This window comes from Salvelinus alpinus, chromosome 2, assembly GCF_045679555.1.
Source record: "Salvelinus alpinus chromosome 2, SLU_Salpinus.1, whole genome shotgun sequence".
Taxonomy (NCBI): Eukaryota; Metazoa; Chordata; class Actinopteri; order Salmoniformes; family Salmonidae; genus Salvelinus; species Salvelinus alpinus.
This window is the reverse complement of record NC_092087.1, coordinates 109374547-109398308: the sequence shown is the minus strand read 5'-3', so window position 1 is coordinate 109398308 and position 23762 is coordinate 109374547. Positions and strand designations below refer to the sequence as shown.

The window sequence follows — 23762 nt, the reverse complement described above, 5'->3', positions numbered from 1 at the left end:
AATGAAAGCACTTGTGCTGATTATAGACACTTAATAGTGCGTTTTTAAGTTTCATAAGATTGCGACCCCCCCGCCCTTTGCCCCACAATGATTTGATCCACTGCCAGTTCTTAAGCTTGCAAGGTAATAGAGGGTTCGTATCTACTGTCCGAAAGGCACTCAGTGTACGTAACTGACGTGAGGTAATCCAGTCAATCGCGCCATAGCAATGTATATATTTTTTTAATGTTGCAGGGTTCACACACTAGCTGGGTTCACACACTAGCTGAATTTGCAGAGCTAGCGTGCAAACTAAAGCAAACATTAACTATCAAGCTAGCTAGTACCTATTCCATTTATGTGGCGTCGTCAAAGATGGAATATTTGCTATCGTCAATTAATTCCAAGATTAGCATGCAGCTGTAGTGCTTCAAAGTCCCTGTGATAAGGTTAGCGATAAACTGAAGTCCAAACTGAACAGAACTACACTCTCTTATACCATTGTCTTAAATATATTAAATGGTCTCGTTGCAAAAGCAAAATTGTCGCTAGTGAATTATTATTTTTTTTTCCACCTTTAACCAGGTAGCAAAGATTATAGCAAACACCACAGAAACGGAATTGGTGCTCGCTAGCTTTGCAAATTCAGCTATTGTTGGAAGCCTGCCAATATGAAACAAACTAGGTTAAAATTTCAAAACGTTGCAGCATGTGTTGTGTAAATGTGTGTGTGTGCAGCTAGACCGGTCAGCCAGCCAGCCAGCCAGCCAGGTAGAAAAATGTCAGAAAAAAGACGGACATCAGAGTATTTTTCAGGACACCAAAACGCAAAGTAAGAACTCTAGTAGCCTAATATCTCAAAGACCAGTTGATAAAATGTTCATAAGAAAGAAGTGAAATGCTAATGGAATGTTTCACAATGATGTCATTAGGCAGAGCAGGCAACAGATGGCACACAGACAGCAGAGCTGTGGACAGATAGGCAGGGACAGACTGGCAGGGACAGACTGGCAGAGACAGGGAGTCTCAGGTAAGTTTGTTGAGTCTTTGTTTGGCAACATTATGAAAGGTTCTCCATTTTTTTTACTTGTAAAATAGGGACATAATTGGAAAATGCCATGGATACCCCAGCTCTCAACTTAAACTGGTGACTAAACTAAGATTTGTTTAAGGCAATGGTATTGCTGTTGTGATTAATTGTGTAGTTTTGGGTACCGGTAGTTAGGAGTACGGCAAACACCTTATTTATTTTCTAGGAGACAGACTGAGTCAGTGAGGGTGGTGAAAGGGAAAGAGCCAAGGAGAGAGACTTCAGAGGACAGTGTCACAGCCACGGCAGGACCAGGTGTCACCCTTGTTGCCGGCAGCACCAGTATAGGGGACAGTGGCACAGCATCGTCCAGTTACCTCAGTGATGACACAGAACCATATCAGCCACACCCACAATTTATAGAACCGCAAACTCTTGCAAACAGAGTGTTGACGTTTCAAGAGAGAGGAACACTGCACTGATAAGGAACACTGCTATAACTATTATTATTAGTAGTATTATAATGATTTAAACAAGTTGGGACAACCCTTCAGTTAACTACTGTACCTAACAATTATCCAGTAGTAGTGATTATGGTCCCTCAATATACATTTAACATATTACAACATAGTCTATGTGTTACAGCACTACTTTTGGTGTCCCCCTCAGGAATTGCTCCTGAGAAAATGTCATGTAATTGTCCCCTCCAAGGTTGATATCAGATTTTCGCCCCTGAGTAGAGAGGGGGGCTGTTACCGTGAAAGAAGTAGAGAAAGACGTTACAGAGGAAGAGGAGTCCGACGACGTTTCTGTGAAAGAAGAGGAGGGTGAGATGACTGTCACATCGAAAAATGAAGAGGACGAAACTGGATATCTGGTCCCGGTTTCCCAAACGCATCTTCAGGCATCCGGTTCTAAAGTTGAACTTTGCAATAAGATGGTTTTGAGAAACCGTTCCCTGATTAACACTCGTAAGTACTGTCTTAAAAACAGAAGCACAAACTCTGCTGTTGTTGAACTGATGTTTGGTGTTAAAGGGGAAATCTGCAATTGCTACATCCATATTGTGACTTTTAAATTATTTATTTATAGCCATTGATTCTTGAAGAATATAACACATGCCTCATGAGCTTAGTTCAACTGTTTTTACAGCATCAGAACTCCAAATAAGCTTTTTTACTTCAATGTTTAGAAACAATGTAAATCAACACTGTATAGCCTCAACATGGTTAAAACTATAATGTTGATATCATGGATGGTCAGTTCTTGCATCCATCGGTCTGTCTATGAATTTGAGAATAGTTAAATTTCTCCAGCCCCATCATCTTATTACCAAAACAGTGGTGGAATTACAGCTTTGTTATTGGTTGACTGCAGATTGGTTGATTGATTGTTGTGTGGCTTTTTTAAAGGGGCAACCTAGTTTTTAAACAAACAAAATGGCTGCCCAGAGTCCTGAGCTGTGTTAGAATACTCATTCTAACTGCACTATTTGGGAAGTAAATTGAGTATATAGTCTGCTTGTTGGTCATAGTATGATGTAGTTAGTATGCCAAAAGTTCCCGGATGTCGTACTAAATTCGCCAAAATATGATGTAAACACGCTGTACTTTAGGGCACATAATGCAATTCTTCAGGAAATGGGCGTGGCTTCAACGTTTTCAGATTAGAAGAAAATGGGGGAAAATATGCAGCCGAAGTCCAACGAGAGAGCTGATAAAAATGGACTGCTTTAAATAATTACGACAAATGTTGAGCAATGTAATGAAGTAATGACTTTTCAAATAAGTTACCTTACACGTTATATGACTATTGTTGTTCACTTGACAATCTTAAGACAAATGTCAAATAATGAACATTCATTACAGACGTCATTGTTTGTACAACATCATGGCTACACATCACCTTTTACAGTGGATGTCTGCTGTTGTGGGCCTTAAACCATCTGTCTGACTTGTTGTTCACACAGGAGAGAGACGTGACTATCGTGGATCCTCTGGGGAGCCTCAACAACCTCATGATGCTGACGAGGCAGAGAAGAGTCTCTCCACCTCGAAACACCAGCAGAGAACCACAGGGAAGAAATCTCACTTCTGCTCTGACTGTGGGAAAGGTTGCAAATCTTCATCAGAACTTAAAATACACCAGAGAACACACACAGGAGAGAAACCGTATAGCTGTGATCAATGTGGGATGAGTTTTACTACATCAAGCCATCTGATTCGACACCAGGGAACACACACAGGAGAGAAACCTTATAGCTGTGATCAATGTGGCAAGAGTTTTACTACATCTAGCTCTCTGACTATACACCAGAGAACACACACAGGAGAGAAACCTCATAGCTGTGATCAATGTGACAAGAGATACTCTGATAAAAGATCTCTGATCAAACATCAGAAAATACATACATGAAGTTGTTTCATGATATCAATGAAATAATGTCACAATGTAGAATGTTTTAACATTGTAGTAGGAGTATTTTAATAATGTCACAATGTAGAATGTTTTAACGTTGTAGTAGGAGTATTTTAATGATGTCACAATGTAGAATGTTTTAACATTGTAGTAGGAGTATTTTAATGACGTTCTATCTTATCCTTTGCCCTGTTCAATTGATTGCACCATGATATGGATATTAGCCTCAGGGGGAAAATCCAGGCTCTGAATTGAAAGAGTATTATTTAACAAAAAGTGACTAAGAAAAAAAGAGCTGTGTTACACTTACTGCGTTGGTGACCCACTTTAATCAAAATGCAGCACTTCAAAATGTAGCTAGCTGTTTTCTACAAGTTGAAAAAGCTGCTTGTTTAAAAAAATACATGTAATATGATCATTGTTGCAGATGTTTGTGTGTATACACACATGAATAATAATAAATTGGTCTATGTTAATAAAATTGATTAATCTGACATCACTCCAGTATTTCTTTACAACATTCAAATGATAATTGTCTTTATTCCACTACTGAAGAAGCATGACTCAAATCACCTCATATTTCAAACATCCAGCCTGACAAAAGATACATGTTTTATTATTCCATGCCTCACCATTAAGTGAAGTATTGCCAATACATATTAACAAATTGTACATTTGGTTTTTATTTTCATATTTACAATTTATGTAACAGTTAGTAATCATAATTATTTATGCAACCAGCTGAACATTTTTGTGTACAATTATATTGACAATGTTGCCCTGCTTTTAGAATATCAGGATTCATTCTCAGATGTGCTAACCCAAATGCATGACATTGGGGCCTGGGCCCGATCCAACAACATGCCTATCTAGTGAACCCTGAAAAGAGAGAGAGAAGGTGGAAAGTTACTATGGATATTGCAGGAGTTGGTTGCTGATTGTCTCAAGGGTGGGCAGTCAACACGTTTTGCGTTTAGCCAGTGCGTTGCCATGGATCACAATTTATTTTGACTGCACGTTTTCCATATTGGAGACGATTTTTGGGGGGCTCGTTCCAAGGGGACGAGAGTTCTAGAAGCTAGTGATCTTTAGGAAGACGAGAGTTCTAGAAGCTAGTGGGTTTTAGGATTCTATTGAAAGAAAAAGGATTAAAAAAATAATACTATGGTAAATTATTATTTAGAAATATGTGTTTTTTTCTTGTTGTTTATTGTTGACAGCAAGTAGACACCATGTTTATATTGTAGAAGCATTGTAGTTGATTATGTGAAATGGAAGTTTTCTGATGGGGGTGAGCAAACATGTCCAACAAAAATATAGGATGTATTTGTTGTCTAAAAGGGGGAAGGTGTTACAGGCTTTGGCTTGTCCATCTAGTTAGTGGGAAGGTGTTTCACCTGAGCTGGTCCAGGTTCTATTTAAGAGTGTCTGGCCCAGTGCTCCAGTTGTCTTGATAGATGTGGAGAGACAACACCTTTAGTTGCTCCACCTTTTTGGTTTGCTTCCTGTCTTTAAGTTTGTTGTGGGTTTTTCTTTTGTTTGCCTCTTCTTGGGCAGATTTAGTGGGTCTCATGGTGGGTGTCTTTTAGGTCCCAGTTGTTGTTACTAGTCAACTTTCAGTGGACACTGAGAGCAAAACTGCAACATTATGTTATAATGCTTTTATTGCATCAAATGGTTGTTTTATGCAACAGAATAGAGGGTTCTTAGAACTATTGTGTCTGTGTTCTACTGAGGATGGGCCTCTGGGAAAAAACACTGACAGGAGATTTACAATGTCTTTTGGGTGATAAAACCTGAAGAGACCGCATTCCAGAGCATGAGTTAATGTTTCTGTTCTATATGGTACCAGGGAGAGATGACCCCAGGGCCAGACACTGGTCTCTACACAAAGAGTACTGTTTTTACAGCAGATACTGTCTGCTGTGAATTATAAGTATCTTTCATCCAAATATTAATCTTGTGACCCGTTCTATACATCTGCTAGTCGTCATGTACATTGAAAGGGGTGTATCTTGGCTATAAAAGACCTTTGTACTTTGTCTCGTGCCTCTCAACGAATCATCTGGGAGTGATTTGTCGACTAGCCATCATTAACGTAGAGCACTCAATTGATTCACTTTATATGTGTGCGTTGTATTGACCTGCTCCCTTATTAATAAGTGAATAAAGATTTAGTTTAAGAATAACTCTGACTTGTGTGGTAAGTTTGTCTCATTTGATATGAAAGAAATTAACCACATTTGGGGATGTTAATCTTCACTTGGTGATGCTCCTGACGACCTGGTAAATGGTGCACAAGGGATCCCTCAAACTTGGGATCTCGGGGAGACCACACTTCGGGAATGGAGCAGATAGACCCACCTTTGATCTGAGAGGCAGCGAGCTGAGTGGATACCAAATCTCAAACCTAGTTTAAAAAAAAAAAGAGGTGAGCAAACCACGCAAAGTGAGTTTTTTAGAAAAGCCTCGTAGGCTCTGAGTGTGTATTCCTGTGTGAGGGGGCACCTTGGAGGTGTAAACAGGGCTGAGTCAGGAGGCTCTGAGTGTGTATTCCTTTATTTTCCCAGTATTAGAAGAGTTGCTAGATTTATTGAATAAAACTTTTTCCATAAAGTTAGTGAACCAAGGTGGCTGATTAGCTGTAGATTATACGTCAGTGGCAGAATCACCTGAAAGACGCACATCGCCATCTGCTGACTGGAGTTGGTATCACAGTTGAGAAAATACTTTCAGACAAAAAGCTAAATAGCGACTGCCTGTAAAAACCAACGACTCCCTTTGAAAACGGGCGATGTGGCATCAGAAATATTTTTTATAGTGTAAAAATGTACTACAAAGTGCAGCTAAACAGAATAACTTTGGTCATACCCACTCAGCACGTGATGTCCAAGGACGTCGAATTATTGGCGATATCAGGTCTGTCTGTTGTGCCCGCTTTTCGCCCCAAAATAGTAATCACAAATTGGGCTTTGTATAACTATGTAAATGTCTCTCGGACAAGGTGACTTTTATCAATATACACTCTAAAAAGTAAAGGTTCCTGGAGTATCCTTTAGAGGTTCTTCAAATTGAAACAGTGGAGGGAACCCCTAAAAGTTATTCAAAGAACCTTTTGTGGGAACCCCTAAAAGTTCTTTGAAGAACCCCTTATCATGGTTCCTCAAAGAACCTTTTGGGGTTCATTTTTTAAACTCCCTGTCCACCCTCCCTCCATTATAAAAACATATTTTAATAATATTAATAACAATATTGATTAAAATAATTAATTGTTTATTTAGTGGCACCACAAATTTGAATTAATATTTGCAAAACAATTTACCAAACTAAACACATTACAAAATTGCAACATTTCTGCAGACATGTCAGACCATAATAAATAATACATTTACTTTGTATAGTGCTTTTCATGACATTTAAAATATATAAATAATGATGTACAATAAAAACAACATACATTAAAAATGAATCATAGGTAAACTAACAATATTGTAGACTTGATGCTAAATACAGATTTTTCAGCTTTAGTGTGTATATCGTATCCACTTAGTTATGTTAGGAAGTTTTCCATCTTTATGACCGGCCCTGGTAACTTCACCCCAACTTCTCTTCTCCCAGAACACAGTAACTTAACAACATAAGTGTTTTTCTGACATTTTGGGGAAATTTAAGGGAAAATAGAAAATACAGCCGTAGCAGAGCCCCAAGTCCCATGGGGACGTCCTCGAGGGCGTGGATGTTCTCCCCATCAAAGGCCAGCGGGATTTCACTCTCATGGTGAAATGGATTTCCACCGATGTGCAGTAAAGGAGTGAAGAGCGGTGAAATCTGTCAACAAAAGTAAGAAAAGATGAATACACATACAATTAACAAAGAACATAACAAATTTTCAGCTGTAGTTTTATATCAGCATGCACACCTATGTTTATGAAGAAACAGATGATTGGAGCATAGGCATACCTTGTCACGAACATAATGGACCCTCAGGTCCTCATTGAAGAGGTAGGGCAAGAGCAGAATCGCTGCTGTGGTCTCCAGTCCTAGTAAAGTAAAGCAATGATCTTACTACACTTGCTAATTTTATTACAAAATACATTAGAGAAAGGGAAGGAATAAGAGCAATTACCTCTTCTGTATTATCCTTCAGGGACTGTCAAAATAGCAGGATGATGTCCTCACCCCTGCCTCGCCTCTCGACCTCTGATAGTCCTTGAATTATCTTTTTGTCTATATCCATTCCATGGACTTGATTAATTTCTGAGAAGATCTGAAAAGATCATTTGCACATATTTGTATGCTAAAAGATTTCAGTTTGTATTGACTGCTATGTAGGTTAAATGTACACTTCAAATGCAGCTGTCCTACAACATATCTGTACCTTCTTCTTGATCCCAATTGCATTGTGTCCATGTTCTGTCCTATAAGAAATTCAAAGGAAGAGAAAATGTGTCAAAGAATAGTCTTACAAGCATTAAAACATATATATATATATATAATATTGCGTACATGTAACGTTTCCAAAAATGGGATAGTATTGTCGTAACGTTTCCAAAATGGGATAGTATTGTACATGTAACGTTTCCAAAATGGGATAGTATTGTCCATGTAACGTTTCCAAAATGGGATAGTATTGTACATGTAACGTCTCCAAAATGGGATAGTATTGTCCATGTAACGTTTCCAAAATGGGATAGTATTGTCCATGTAACGTTTCCAAAATGGGATAGTATTGTCCATGTAACGTTATGCCCCCTTGTGAGTTAATAGTATTGCATGCTGTAGCAGGCTATATAAAGAGGAAGACCTCCATTGACGATTCAGTTCGTTGTAACATCTCGTCTGGACAGGTCACCGTCCTTAGTTAGTTAGTTAACGTTAGCTAGTTCATTATCACAAAAGTGAGAACTGCTCTAGATTGGAAACTTACGTTAATGAGTGTAAAGCCATGTTGGCTTTATGGAAACGATATACAATATATGGGAAAGAATATAGTTGAGGGAAATAATCCAAACCTAGTTGTGCCTAGTTAGGACATAACGTTAGCTAGCTAGATAACGGTACTGTACTGTAGCTCATACAACGCCGACGGTCAAACCCGGCTTTCTAATATTTACGGTAATTAACTATAGTAACGTTATGGAAGATATTCACAGAAAACCATCATTGTCTTCGTTATTCATTAGTATGTTATATTATTATATATAAATTATTTCTAGACATATTCAGAGCCAAACATCAACCCAACTTAACCTTTTTAACTTGTTGTCGCATCCAAACTTGTCACCATCGTTTTCAGTTGCGAAGTTCCCGGAAGAAGTCCAGCAACAACGGAGGTTCCTCGATGAACCCACCTTCTAACAAGTTCTTTGAAGAACCTTTTGGGGCTGTTTTTCATTGACCAAGAACCCTCCGGTTCTTAGGGGATCTGAGAACAACTCCAGTTGAACCCTTCATTTTTAGAGTTGTAGTCGGCTCTATTTACTCTCAGATTCAAAACATGATGATTTGCATCAACGATCAAGTCAGCTGCTGCTGCTCCAATACTGTATGAGGTGAGACGGTGAACTGATGTTGAACTGGGCAGTCAGCTGCTGCTGCTCCAATACAGTATGAGGTGAGACGGTGAACTGACGTTGAACCGGGCAGTCAGCTGCTGCTGCTCCAATACAGTATGAGGTGAGACGGTGAACTGACGTTGAACCGGGCAGTCAGCTGCTGCTGCTCCAATACAGTATGAGGTGAGACGGTGAACTGATGTTGAACCGGGCAGTCAGCTGCTGCTGCTCCAATACAGTATGAGGTGAGACGGTGAACTGATGTTGAACCGGGCAGTCAGCTGCTGCTGCTCCAATACAGTATGAGGTGAGATGGTGAACTGACGTTGAACCGGGCAGTCAGCTGCTGCTGCTCCAATAAAGTATGAGGTGAGATGGTGAACTGACGTTGAACTGGGCAGTCAGCTGCTGCTGCTCCAATACAGTATGAGGTGAGACGTTGAACCGGGCAGTCAGTCATTCATTCTGTACTATGAGTCTGGTCTAACATTGTTACTGCACATTGTGGTGGAAATTCTAACCAATCAGGAAAGACTTTATAATTTCTTCAAACAATCAACCTTTATTTGATAAGAATTGCAATAATGTAGCTGGTCAGCCCTACACTCTGAGGTGGAAGGCCGAGAGCTCGATGACACAAGGAGTTCAGAAGCCTTATACAGTCAAACTATCTTGTGCATATAGAAAACACGTGATCTTGGTATGTGTCCGTGTGTGGAGAACGAGACACAGACTAACTGTGAATTGGTCGTCTCGTTCTGTAGCAACAGCTAGTTATTCTAGTTTTCCAGTGAGGTGTCAAAACAACAGGAAATCACTCTAGACACAGTTCCTCTGAAGTAGATCAATGGTTCCCCGAATTGGGGCAAGCAAGCGCCTTTGGCCTGTCTCCCCAGAGGGTGTGTCTGGAACTAGTCTAGAGATAAATCAGATCCAGTCTGAACTGTGTGATGTAGTAGGGAGTTGTAGTTTCTCTAGAGATAAATCAGATCCAGACTGAACTGTGTGATGTAGTAGGGAGTTGTAGTTTCTCTAGAGATAAATCAGATCCAGCCTGAACTGTGTGATGTAGTAGGGAGTTGTAGTTTCTCTAGAGATAAATCAGATCCAGACTGAACTATGTGATGTAGTAGGGAGTTGTAGTTTCCAACAGGCCAATATTCTACCTAGTTTAGCGCATAAAATGTTGTAATTAACTACAATGACCATAATCCACTGCACGCCTACTTGTCTTGTCTGTTTCTTTTACACCTGTTAAGTTATAAATAAAGAGTAAAAACTCAGACGATAAGTAAAGCTCAAACCAAGTTTATTCACCCACTGAGTCACAGCTGCTTAAGACCAAGACATATTCACACAAGCACTGGTATTTAATCCTTTATGCTGAGTCTCCTCCTTACTGGTATTTAATCCTTTATGCTGAGTCTCCTCCTTACTGGTATTTAACCATTTATGCTGAGTCTCCTCCTTACTGGTATTTAACCCTTTATGCTGAGTCTCCTCCTTACTGGTATTTAATCCTTTATGCTGAGTCTCCTCCTTACTGGTATTTAATCCTTTATGCTGAGTCTCCTCCTTACTGGTATTTAACCCTTTATGCTGAGTCTCCTCCTTACTGGTATTTAACCCTTTATGCTGAGTCTCCTCCTTACTGGTATTTAATCCTTTATGCTGAGTCTCCTCCTTACTGGTATTTAACCCTTTATGCTGAGGCTCCTCCTTACTGGTATTTAACCCTTTATGCTGAGTCTCCTCCTTACTGGTATTTAATCCTTTATGCTGAGTCTCCTCCTTACTGGTATTTAACCCTTCATGCGGAGTCTCCTCCTTATTGGTATTTAACCCTTTATGCTGAGTCTCCTCCTTACACCTCTGTTGCTAGGCAGAACTTTAGTCACATCAGTTCTTCCTCACTTCATCTGATCTCAGCCTAAATTCCTCCCTCCTCCCCACCTCACGGCTGTGGCCCTTCTCCTCCCCACCTCACGGCTGTCCTGTTGACTTGTACCAGACTGTGACCCTTCTCCTCCCACCTCACGGCTGTCCTGTTGACTTGTACCAGACTGTGACCCTTCTCCTCCCACCTCACGGCTGTCCTGTTGACTTGTACCAGACTGTGACCCTTCTCCTCCCACCTCACGGCTGTGGCCCTTCTCCTCCCCACCTCACGGCTGTCCTGTTGACTTGTACCAGACTGTGGCCCTTCTCCTCCCCACCTCACGGCTGTCCTGTTGACTTGTACCAGACTGTGGCCCTTCTCCTCCCACCTCACGGCTGTCCTGTTGACTTGTACCAGACTGTGGCCCTTCTCCTCCCACCTCACGGCTGTCCTGTTGACTTGTACCAGACTGTGACCCTTCTCCTCCCACCTCACGGCTGTCCTGTTGACTTGTACCAGACTGTGACCCTTCTCCTCCCACCTCACGGCTGTCCTGTTGACTTGTACCAGACTGTGACCCTTCTCCTCCCACCTCACGGCTGTCCTGTTGACTTGTACCAGACTGTGGCCCTTCTCCTCCCCACCTCACGGCTGTCCTGTTGACTTGTACCAGACTGTGACCCTTCTCCTCCCACCTCACGGCTGTCCTGTTGACTTGTTCTTCTTCCATAGGATCCCTTACGTCTAACAATAACGTTCTACATTCCCCTCTCTCAAACAGTGACATAAATAAGGATATTTATTATTTTCAAGTTCAGAAGTCAGAACCCATCACCTGCTATGTAAAAGAGACATAAGAATGCACAATGGTCAATGCTATCTGGGATCCTTGGGACATCCCTACCCTAAACAATTTTAAATGCCAACTTCAATGGGCTAGGGACGTCCCAAGGATGTATCTCTACCTGGAAATACATGATCTAAGTGATTGATAGTTGGTATTCAGGAGTCATAAAGCCTTAATTACTTTAATGAACTACTGAAATAGTGATTTTGTCAGACAGCAGCTCTACACTTTATTGACTGACTGATCCATTCATCCTTCCATCCCTCCTCAGCCTTCCTCTCCTCAGAAGACCCAGTGAGGGTGGAGCTCAGTCAGAGAGCTGTTGAGGGACTGGTTAGGAAGAACACTTCTACAGCCAGAGAGGTGAGAGGTCACAGATGGTTTAGATGGTAAATATTTATGTCCCTTAACGGTTCATCACGTCAGGAAAAGGGAATATGTTAATTCATCCATGTTTATATACATTAGTGCAAATTGTCCACTGATGTGGGTGTAATTTCTCCCCACTTTTGGCTGTATGAAAGTTAATTTCCCCTCAGGCACACACATTTGTTCTTTGATATTATGAAGGTAATTTGTGTAGAATGTACTTTTCCCCACTCATTCACCCCATCTCTTTATATTGAATATTTTATATTCGGTGGCCTGACTGCATCCAGACTGTCAACGGCCCGTCCTGGTAGATCTGAACCTAATGCAGCTTGGAGTGATCAGATGACAGAAGTCACATTTAGGTGCCAGGTGTAACTGAGGCCATAGATGCTCCATATCCATTACTTTGAGTGTTTTATATAATATGACTAAATGTGTTTCTGTGTTGCAGGTGCAGTCAAGAAATGGAACGGCAAGGCCACAGAACATGACATAAGCAGAGCTGTGGGAGACCACCTCAAGCCCCTGGTAGAGCCGGGGGTGGTGTTTACCACTCCTCCAGCAGAGCTGTGGGAGACCACTTCAAGCCCCTGGTAGAGCCGGGGGTGGTGTTTACCACTCCACCACGCCTTCAGCAGGCTGGAAAAGTGGGATTGATACGGTTTTTCATACTGAGATGGACCAAGAATCTGTTGATTGGTCAGTCATTGGGTTCATTTGTTGAAATCAAATCAAGCTTTATTTATACAGCACATTTCAGACATGATGCAACACAATGGCTTCACAGGAATAAAAAAATGAAAAACATAAATATTTAGTACACAACAAACAGAAGACTAACAACTGAAAGACTAATGGGCACCCTAAGGAAATGCCATTGATAAAAAATATTAATTGGATGCAATATCCATCCCCAAATTCAATTTATTTTTATTTTTTTAGGAGGGGCTCTGAAAGTCACTATAGGGGTGTCCACTGAAAATTGACTAGTAACAACAACTGGGACCTAAAAGACACCCACCATGAGACCCACTAAATCTGCCCAAGAAGAGGCAAACAAAAGAAAAACCCACACCAAACTTAAAGACAGGAAGCAAACCAAAAAGGTAGAGCAACTAAAGGTGTTGACTCTCCACATCTATCAAGACAACTGGAGCACTGGGTCAGACACTCTTAAATAGAACCTGGACCAGCTCAGGTGAAACACCTTCCCACTAACGAGATGGACAAGCCAGCACAGGTGTAACACATACTGACTAACGAGGTGACACCAATCAGTGCGTCCTACGTGCTAACGAGCTAGACGTGCTAAAGTCCAACCTCAAAACATAAATGGAAAAACCAAAAGCTTAAGAGAATGCTCACCACCAACAGAAAACAACTTCCATGTCACATTATAATCAACTACAATGCTTCACCTTCACCAATATAAACATGGTGTCTGTCTAACAACAATTAAAAACAATATTTATTTTTTCCACAAAGAAACCTAAAACTCACTAGCTTCTAGAACTCTCGTCCCCTTGGAACGAGCCCAAACAAAACTCATCTCCAATACGGAAAACCGTGCAGTCAAAATAAATTGTGATCCATGGCAACGCACTGGCTAAACGCAAAACATTTTGACTGCCCACCCTTGAGACAATCAGCAACCAGGTTGTTCTCACCACGGACATGTCTGATTTCAAGAGGAAACTCCTGCAATATCCGTAGTAACTTTCCACCTCACTGCGGAGCTTCTCTCTCTTTTCAGGGTTCACTAGATAGGCATGTTGTTGGATCGGGGCCCAGTCCCCAATGTCATGCTCTAGTACATTTGGGTTGGCACATGTGAGAATTAACCTTGATATTCTAAAAGCACAATGTCAACATAATTGTTAGTTGGTTGCATAAATAATTATCATTACCAAATGTTACATGAAATGTAAATATGAAATATTTGGTTGCATATAGTCACTGATATCGATTAGGGGGGAAATCAGGTTGTAGGTGCTGTTGAAACTAACAACTAAAAAAACACATGGAAATGGGAGATATATTTTACCTTCACTGATTAGAGGACAACCTGCAGAAGACAGTCAGCTACATTTTGGAGTGATGCATTTAAATGTAGGGGTCGCTAAACAAAGGAAACAAAACTTATTTGTCATCACTCATCGATATCATGTCAACATCATTTGTGTGACAGAAGGGAGATGAGGTTACGTGTCCTGTTAAAACTAACAGCTCAAAAACCACACAGAATCTGAGAATAATGTGTACATCCCTGATTAGAGGACAATTTGTGGTAAACAACTAGCTACATTTTGAAGTGTTGCATTTTGATTCAAGTGGGTCATCAACATGGTAAGTGTAACACAGCTCTTTTTGTGTTAGTCACTTTTTGTTAAATCTCATAAATAGTACTCTTCCATTTCAGAGCCTGGATTTTCCCCCTGAGGCTAATATCCATATCATGTTGAAATCAATAGAACAGTGGACAAACGTTTAGGGTTCTACATTGTGACATCATTAAAATACTCCTCCTACAATGTTTAAACATTCTACATTGTGACATCATTAAAACACTCCTACTACAATGTTAAAACATTCTACATTGTGACATTAATTTATTGATATCATGAAACAACTCCATGTATTTTCTGATGTTTAATCAGAGATCTTTTATCAGTGTACCTCTTCCCACATTGATCACACATAAAAGGTTTCTCTCCTGTGTGTGTTCTCTGGTGTAGAGTCAGAGAGCAAGATGTAGTAAAACTCTTCCCACATTGACCACAGGTATAAGGTTTCTCTCCTGTGTGTGTTCTCTGGTGTACAGTCAGATTGCTAGATGTAGTAAAACTCTTCCCACAATGACCACAGGTATAAGGTTTCTCTCCTGTGTGTATTCTCTGGTGTGATGTCAGCTGGCCAGATCGACCAAAACTCTTTCCACATTGACCACAGCTATAAGATTTCTCTCCTGTGTGTGTTCTCTGGTGTGATGTCAGCTGGCCAGATTGACCAAAACTCTTCCCACATTGATCACAACTATAAGATTTCTCTCCTGTGTGTATTCTCTGGTGTAGAGTCAGAGTGCTAGATGCAGCAAAACTCTTCCCACATTGATCACAGCTATAAGGTTTCTCTCCTGTGTGTGTTCTCTGGTGTAGAGTCAGTTGGGCAGTTGTAGTAAAACTCTTCCCACATTGATCACAGCTATAAGGTTTCTCTCCTGTGTGTGTTCTCTGGTGTAGAGTCAGTTGGGCAGTTGTAGTAAAACTCTTCCCACATTGATCACAGCTATAAGGTTTCTCTCCTGTGTGTGTTCTCTGGTGTAATGTCAGCTGGCCAGATGTAGTAAAACTCTTCCCACATTGACCACAGCTATAAGATTTCTCTCCTGTGTGTATTCTCTGGTGTAGAGTCAGAGTGCTATATTGACCAAAACTCTTCCCACATTGACCATAGCTATAAGGTTTCTCTCCTGTGTGTATTCTCTGGTGTACAATAAGACGGCTAGATGTATCAAAACTCTTCCCACATTGAGTACAGCTATATGATTTTTCTCCTGTGTGTGTTCTCTGGTGTGACATCAAGCTGCTTAGGTGAATAAAACTCTTCCCACATTCATTACAGCTATATGATTTCTCTCCTGTGTGTGTTCTCTGGTGTGATATCAGGTTGCTTAGCTGAGTAAAACTCTTACCACATTGAATACATCTATAAGATTTCTCTCCTGTGTGTATTCTCTGGTGTAGAGTCAGAGTGCTAGATTGACTAAAACTCTTCCCACATTGACCACAGCTATATGATTTCTCTCCTGTGTGTGTTCTCTGGTGTGATATCAGGTTGCTTAGCTGAGTAAAACTCTTACCACATTGAGTACAGCTAAAAGGTTTCTCTCCTGTGTGTGTTCTCTGGTGTATCTTCAGATGGCCAGATGTAACAAAACTCTTCCCACATTGATCACAGCTATACGGTTTCTCTCCTGTGTGTGTTCTTTGGTGTACAATCAGATGGCCAGATGCATCAAAACTCTTCCCACATTCATCACAGCTATACGGTTTCTCTCGTTTCTCTCCTGTGTGTGTTCTCTGGTGTGATATCAGGCTGGTTGAATGAGTAAAACTCTTCCCACATTGACAGCTATAAGGTTTCTCTCCTGTGTGGATTTTCTGATGAATTTTAATGCCTGCTGAGGAGGTTAATCTCTTTCCACTGTCAGAGCAGCAGTGAGGTTTCTTCCCTGTGGATCTCTGTGGGTGTTTCTTGAGGTGTTCTGATGTGGAGAAACTCTTCTCTGCCTTGTCAGCATCATGAGGTTGTTGAGGCTCCCCAGAGGATCCACGGTAGTCCCGTCTCTCTCCTGTGTGAACAACAAAGTCAGACAGATGGTTAAAGGCCCACAGCAGCGGTAATCCATTGTAAAAAGTGATGCCAACAGCGTAGCCATGATGTTGTACAACAATTGACGTCTGTAATGAATGTAATGATTATTTGAAATTTGTCTTAAAATGAGAAAGAACAGTCATATTTTGTCTTGTTTTCACATTAGTAGTAACATCTAAGATTGTAGACTTGAAATAAGTTATTCATGTTGTTGAAACTGTAAGCAGTGTGCCAGACGACTTTTGGTCTCCAATATAGGCACCTTTCTGTGTTTAATACAATTGTATGTAGTATATCTGCCTGGAGCGAAAATGGTGAGCAAAGATTTTAGTTTTTCACAAAGTATTCTGAATGTGATTGGGGGAAAAATAAGGGGAGTAACCTCCATTTCCAGGTTGCTTATGAGTGCATTTCACACTACTTTGGATTATAATTGTAAGGCTCGTTTGAATGTCCTGCTTAAAATATGTTTGTGTCATCATCGCAAATCAACCGCTTTGTACTTAAAAAACCCTTCAACCAGTAAAATGCTCTTTGTCTAGCTTTTCCATCAGCCTGAAAATGAGGGTTTGTACACTGTTTGCCAAATTGGCCCATAACTTCACCTAACAACAAATAAAGGAAAATAGCTCTGTGTGTTGTACAACAGCCTATACATCAAGGAACAGTTCTCCACAAATTATGAGCTAAGTATCTCTGTGTTCAAACAGACTAACGAGACCCTACTGTAAATCAAGTAGACAATAACACATTATAAACATCAATTTGTTAGGGATGTTGGATCCAACATGGAGCACGGCATAACTGTCTTTACCAGAGTAATGAATGAAGAAGCACTTTGGTTGTTGTTGCATGTAGTGATGTTTGTCACGTGACTGTCATTCAGAAAATGATTTCCTGGATCAGCTGATGATAGTTGAACATGTGACTAACTAAACAGCTACAGTATTAAGAATGATGTGTAATTATTGAAGAACCGCGTTCATGACAGTATCCATTTGGGTGTTGCTAATAAAGTTAAGGTGACTCTCGGTTGGAACCATTGGATTTAGCAAACTCTGAAATTATTTAGGATTTCTGTGCCCATGAAAACTGTTTCCCAGCGTAACATAAGGAGCCACTAAATGATACGTAGTTAGAGTGCATTTCATAATGAAAAAAACTGTCCGACAGCAATATCCCGTATTTAAGTTGAAGTTCATCATATGACACGCGTAACGTTATGACTATAACTACTGTTCCCTGAAGGAGGGAAACTAGGTACAACATACTATTAAATCCACATAGTTATGACTATAACTACTGTTCCCTGAAGGAGGGAAACTAGGTACAACATACTATTAAATCCACATGTTATGACTATAACTACTGTACCCTGAAGGAGGGAAACTAGGTACAACATACTATTAAATACACATAGTTATGACTATAACTACTGTTCCCTGAAGGAGGGAAACTAGGTACAACATACTATCAAATCCACATGTTATGACTATAACTACTGTTCCCTGAAGGAGGGAAACTAGGTACAACATACTATTAAATCCACGCCTTCCTGGAATCCCCGCCTTCCACAGGTGATGAGCGTGAGGCTCGGATTTATTCCGCTCTTTAATACCGCTCTTCACCGACCCAGGAAGGGGTGGGGCCAAACAGGTGTTGTACCTCGTTTCCCTCCTTCAGGGAACAGTAATTATAGTCAAAGTTACATTTGGGATGTCTGATAGTATCTCTGATTGTCTTAACGCACCACCACTAATGAGTTGTGGAGCTTCTCAAATACATTTTTTCTTCACCTCAAACAGCAAGTAAACAAAGTCTGATCAAAATCAATTGCGAATGACAATAGTTCCTCAAAGTATTTTCGTTAAATATTTCCAGCTCTCGCCCTTTCGATAACCACTCAGCATAAAAGGGAAAAATGTAATGCTCTGATCCAGTGGAAATGTCATAAAATACCTGATTACTTTTTATCCTTTGCACAAATAGCCGACAGCTGTGTCTGTCCCGAACTCACTGGCGCGGGAAACTGAGGGCCCAGAATATTTTATACAATGTTACAAGCTTGCTATAACAAGTTTAAGCCAACCCAGTTGATAGTTGATACAAATGTTTTAAGTTCATTGTAGACAGGTCATGTGCAGCCAATGTGATTTATAGGATATTTATTTTTATTAGGATATTTTCAACCTGCAGAATTCAATGTTTTTATTTGTTGGCTTTATGTAGTTTTTTAAAAGTTTTTTTACTTATCAATGGAAAAGAAATTGGGCTTTATGTAGGTTATTTTTTTAAAACTTAGCAATGTCAATAAAAATGTTTCTTTATAATTTTCATTTAAATAGAATGTAGATTAACCACAGAGAATGATGTTGAGATACAAAGACTATTATAAATTAAATTAAACTGTTCCAATAAAATGTGAATATGAAAATCACAACTGGCACCAGATCAGTAGAAATGGTCAGATAACTTGGCACCAAATGGAAAAGGTTAACGACTGCTGGTGTAGCCTATTACCAGAAACTATAGGAGCATAACGACTGCTGGTGTAGCCTATTACCAGAAACTATAGGAGCATAACGACTGCTGGTGTAGCCTATTACCAGAAACTATAGGAGCATAACGACTGCTGGTGTAGCCTATTACCAGAAACTATAGGAGCATAACGACTGCTGGTGTAGTCTATTACCAGAAACTATAGGAGCATAACGACTGCTGGTGTAGCCTATTACCAGAAACTATAGGAGCATAACGACTGCTGGTGTAGCCTATTACCAGAAACTATAGGAGCATAACGACTGCTGGTGTAGCCTATTACCAGAAACTATAGGAGCATAACGACTGCTGGTGTAGCCTATTACCAGAAACTATAGGAGCATAACGACTGCTGGTGTAGCCTATTACCAGAAACTATAGGAGCATAACGACTGCTGGTGTAGCCTATTACCAGAAACTATAGGAGCATAACGACTGCTGGTGTAGCCTATTACCAGAAACTATAGGAGCATAACGACTGCTGGTGTAGCCTATTACCAGAAACTATAGGACTATAACATCAGAATTTACGAAGGCCAGCAGCAGCGGGAGGAGTAGGCTAAAGAAGAAGTTTTTCTGATGGTTAGGCTATCTTGTTTCAGAGGGGTGTCATCAATAGCCCATAATGACAAAGTGAAAACAGGTAAAAAACAGAAATACCTTATTTTCATAAGTATTCAGACCCTTTGCTATGAGACTCAAAATTGCTTTCAGGTGCATCTTGTTTCCATTAATCATCCTTGAGATGTATCTACAACTTGTTCAGAGTCCATCTGTGGTAAATTCAATTGATTGGATATGATTTGGAAGGCACACCTGTCTATATAAGGTCCCACAGTTGACAGTGCATGTCAGAGAAAAAACCAAGCAATGAGGTCGAAGGAATTGTCCGTAGAGCTCCAAGACAGGATTAAGTCGAGGGACAGATCTGGGGAAGGGTACCAAAACAATTCTGCAGCATTGAAGGTCCCCAAGAACACAGTGGCCTCCATAATTTTTAAATGTAATACTCTTCCTAGTCACCTGGCCAAACTGGGCGATTGTGGGAGAAGGGCCTTGGTCAGGGAGGTGACCAAAAACCTGATGGTCACTCTGACAGAGCTCCAGAGTTCCTCTGTGGAGATGGGAGAACTTTTCAGAAGGACAACCATCTCTGCAGCACTCCAACAATCAGGCCTTTATGGTAGAGTGGCCAGACGGAAGCCACTCCTCAGTAAAAGACATGACAGCCTGCTTGGAGTTTGCCAAAAGGAACCCAAAGGATGGATGGAATGGAAAAGGTCGCCGACTGCTGGTGTAGCTTATTACCAGAAACTATAGGAGCATAACATCAGAATTTACGAAGGCCAGCAGCAGCGGGAGGAGTAGGAAGAGTTTTTTTATGATGGTTAGGCTATCTTGATCTCTGGCTCCCGAGTCATTTGTGTGTCTTCATTATTTAATCAAACAGCGTCCTTAAAGCATCAGACCAGTTCAGTACATATAGTTGATTTAATTAAAACACATGGGGCGTGTCTATATATGGAAAAATACACGTTATAACATTTCTACCAATCGGTTGATAGAAAGAAAAGAAGACTCTTGGTTGACCCAAGATTTTTTTAGTTGGGGCCCTAGTGCATTCATTAAGTTCAGACCGCTTCCCTTTTTACACATTTTGTTACGTTACTTATTCTAAATTAGATTTTTTTAAAGAATTAAATGAAAATGTTAAATGTTTTAGAAATGCTTGAGACTCAAATAAATCGATTAATCATGTTTTGAGGATATACAGTTTTGATAAACATAGGAGTAAAAAAAGCTTATATTTTGGGTTCTGATGGGGTACGACAGTTGAACTAAGCTCATGAGGCATTTATAAGTGAATTCTTCAAGAAACAATGGGTACATATCATTAATGTATAAGTCCCAAAATGGATGTAACAACTGCTGATTGCCCCTTTAAGACTAAATATTGGGCTAATCTAATAGGAGATATTGAGGACTACAGTATTTCAGGCATTGTCATTGGATGCATTTGATCAATTGTTAACGTTTTGTTGATGGTCCACTCTTGATGTTCTACACGTTACAGTGTAGCTTCAGCCATTCCTACAGAACAACATTAAAGTGTAGAACCCCTTTACTGCATATTGGTTCAACGACTGCAGAGACGGTACTTACTGGTGTTAAACAGATCTCCAACCTCCTCTTCTTCCTCCAATGTGACAGTCATCTCCCCCTCCTCCCCTTTCACTCCAAAAACTGCATCCTCCTCTCCTTTTACTGTAACTTCCACCTCTTTCACTCTGAACGCGTCTTCCTCTTCTTTCACTGAAACGTCTTTGTCTTTCTCTTCTTCTTTCACGGTAACAGCCTCACCCGCTACTTGTTTTTGTATTGAAACAGCTTCCTCTTCGGCCTCCTCTTTCACGAAAGCTTCTTTCTCCGTCCAGCAGTCCCCCTCTTCTTTAGCAGGAGGAGAGTAGCTTAGTGAACTCATGGTCGGAGATGTTAGCTAGCTAGCATTAGCGACTAGCCTAGTTCTAAGCTAACTTAGCAAACCAGCTAGCTGACAAACAACGTAAATATATAATGAAATGTGCCAACAAGTACATACGACAGAAGTGTGTTTAATACACAGCGCCTAATATACACCAAAACAGTGTAAAGAGGGTGAATGTTGTAGCTATGTTTGCTAGAAAGCTACGGAGGTGTCTGACTAGCTGTTGTTGTTGAAGGAGCGTCCCGTCCACTAGATTATACGTCACACTGGCAGCATCGCCTGAACCTAAAAGACGCACATCGCCATCTGCTGACTGGAGTGGGCAACGCAGTTGATGAACCAAAAGTTTATTTTTCATTTATTTCATAAAAGTTTATTATATTAAGTCGTTCAAAGAGAACCATGTGTTGATTGATTCGTGTTTAATGAGTGATAATTTAAAACAAACGTTACACCCACTACATATTTGCATTGAACCATACTTCTGACATAGATCATTTTGACCCCAGAGGCATATCTTTTATCATAGCCAAAATATAGTTTATTCAATTCTTCCAATTTTTCATGACTTTGTCAAGCAACTTGTTCTTAATAAATATAAATCATGGATTAGAGTTTGTATCAAAATGGACTTTTAACAAATTCAAATCCTTTGGAGTCATTTTGACCCCAGCCAACAACATCTTCGATAAATAGGACATTTATTTAAAATCAAAATCATTTTATTGGTCACATACACGTGTTTAGCAGATGTTATTGGTAGCCGATTGATCTGCTGTGGTGAAGCTGTTATCCAGGCTGGTCGGGCTGTGGTGAAGCTGTTATCCAGGCTGGTAGGGCGTATTCAAAGAGGGATCTGCTGTGGTGAAGCTGTTACCAGGCTGGTAGGGCGTATTCAAAGAGGGATCTGCTGTGGTGAAGCTGTTATCCAGGCTGGTAGGGCGTATTCAAAGAGGGATCTGCTGTGGTGAAGCTGTTACCAGGCTGGGAGGGCGTATTCAAAGAGGGATCTGCTGTGGTGTAGCTGTTATCCAGGCTGGGAGGGCGAATTCAAAGAGGGATCTGCTGTGGTGAAGCTGTTATCCAGGCTGGTAGGGCGTATTCAAAGAGGGATCTGCTGTGGTGAAGCTGTTACCAGGCTGGTAGGGCGTATTCAAAGAGGGATCTGCTGTGGTGAAGCTGTTATCCAGGCTGGTAGGGCGAATTCAAAGAGGGATCTCCTGTGGTGAAGCTGTTACCAGGCTGGTAGGGCGAATTCAAAGAGGGATCTGCTGTAGCTGATGTAGACTTTCTGACACAAATAAAAACATGAAAATAAACAGAAATATTTAGTACACAACAAACAGAAGACTAACAACTGAAAGACTAATGAGTATCCTAAGGAAATGCCATTGATTAAAATTTTAATTGGATGCAATATCCAACCCAAAATACAAGCGTGTTTTTTTTAGGAGGGGCTCTGAAAAGACTATGGGAGTGTCCACTGAAAGTTGACTAGTAACAACTGGGACCTAAAAGACACCCACTAAATCTGCCCAAGAAGAGGCAAACAAAATAAAAACCCACACCAAACTTAAAGACAGGAGGCAAACCAAAAAGGTGGAGCAATTAAAGGTGTTGACTCTCCACATCTATCAAGACAACTGGAGCACTGGGCCAGACACTTTTAAATAGAACCTGGACCAGCTCAGGTGAAACACCTTCCCACTAACGAGATGGACAAGCCAGCACAGGCTGTAACACATACTGACTAACGAGGTGACACCAATCAGTGCGTCCTACGTGCTAACGAGCTATACGTGCTAAAGTCCAACCTCAAAACATAAATGGAAAAACCAAAGCCTGTGAAGACACCTTCACCGTCCCCTTTACGACAACAAATATATCCTATATTTTTCCCCCACAAGCTTCTAGAACTCTCGTCCCCTTGGAACAAAATAAATTGTGATCCATGGCAAAGCACTGGCTAAACGCAAAACTTGCTGACTGCCCACCCTTGAGACAATCACCAACCAACACCTGCAATATCTGTAGTAAATTTCCACCTCACTGTGGAGCTTCTCTCTCTTTTCAGGGTTCACTCGATAGGCATGTTGTTGGATCGGGCCCAGTCCCCAATGTCATGCATTTGGGTTAGCACATCTGAGAATGAACCCTGCTATTCTAAAAGAAGGGCAACAATGTCAATATATTTATACCCGAAAGTTGTCAGTTGATTGCATAAATAATTATGATTACTAAAAGTTACATGAATTGTAAATATGAACGATCAAAACCAAATGGAC

At 40.6% G+C, this 23762-nt stretch overlaps 3 protein-coding genes and 1 long non-coding RNA gene across 4 annotated transcripts in view; 1 reads left to right on the top strand and 3 right to left on the bottom strand.

Annotated features, from left to right (window-relative positions):
* Positions 1-21710, bottom strand: part of LOC139548377 (zinc finger protein ZFP2-like) — a 372237-nt gene extending 350527 nt beyond the window's left edge. The window contains exon 1 of the mRNA XM_071358032.1: positions 21156-21710. Within this exon, the coding sequence (XP_071214133.1) occupies positions 21156-21474 (319 nt within the window). The 5' untranslated portion in view covers positions 21475-21710. The remainder of the gene's footprint in view (positions 1-21155) is intronic.
* The window catches only part of LOC139550433 (uncharacterized), a 401870-nt gene that overhangs the window by 179347 nt on the left and 198761 nt on the right, over positions 1-23762 (bottom strand). The gene's annotated exons all lie outside the window — the stretch shown is intronic.
* LOC139549547 (zinc finger protein 664-like) overlaps positions 1-23762 on the top strand; it is a 238764-nt gene that overhangs the window by 96045 nt on the left and 118957 nt on the right. The gene's annotated exons all lie outside the window — the stretch shown is intronic.
* LOC139552193 (zinc finger protein 420-like) lies at positions 14664-17308 on the bottom strand. The gene is made up of 2 exons (XM_071363665.1): positions 17269-17308; positions 14664-16431 (listed from the first exon to the last, which is right to left on the bottom strand). Exons 1-2 carry the CDS (start codon positions 17306-17308, stop codon positions 14699-14701), a joined length of 1773 nt encoding a protein of 590 aa, XP_071219766.1. The 3' UTR covers positions 14664-14698.

What these genes read in the sequence shown, in the direction of transcription:
- LOC139552193 (XM_071363665.1), bottom strand. Translation starts at nt 17,308, where the DNA reads ATGCAACAACAACCAAAGTGCTTCTTCATTCATTACTCTG. An exon ending in CTTCTTCATTCATTACTCTG is followed by an intron (nt 16,432 to 17,268) that starts GTAAAGACAGTT and finishes TTGTTCACACAG; the next exon opens with GAGAGAGACGGGACTACCGT.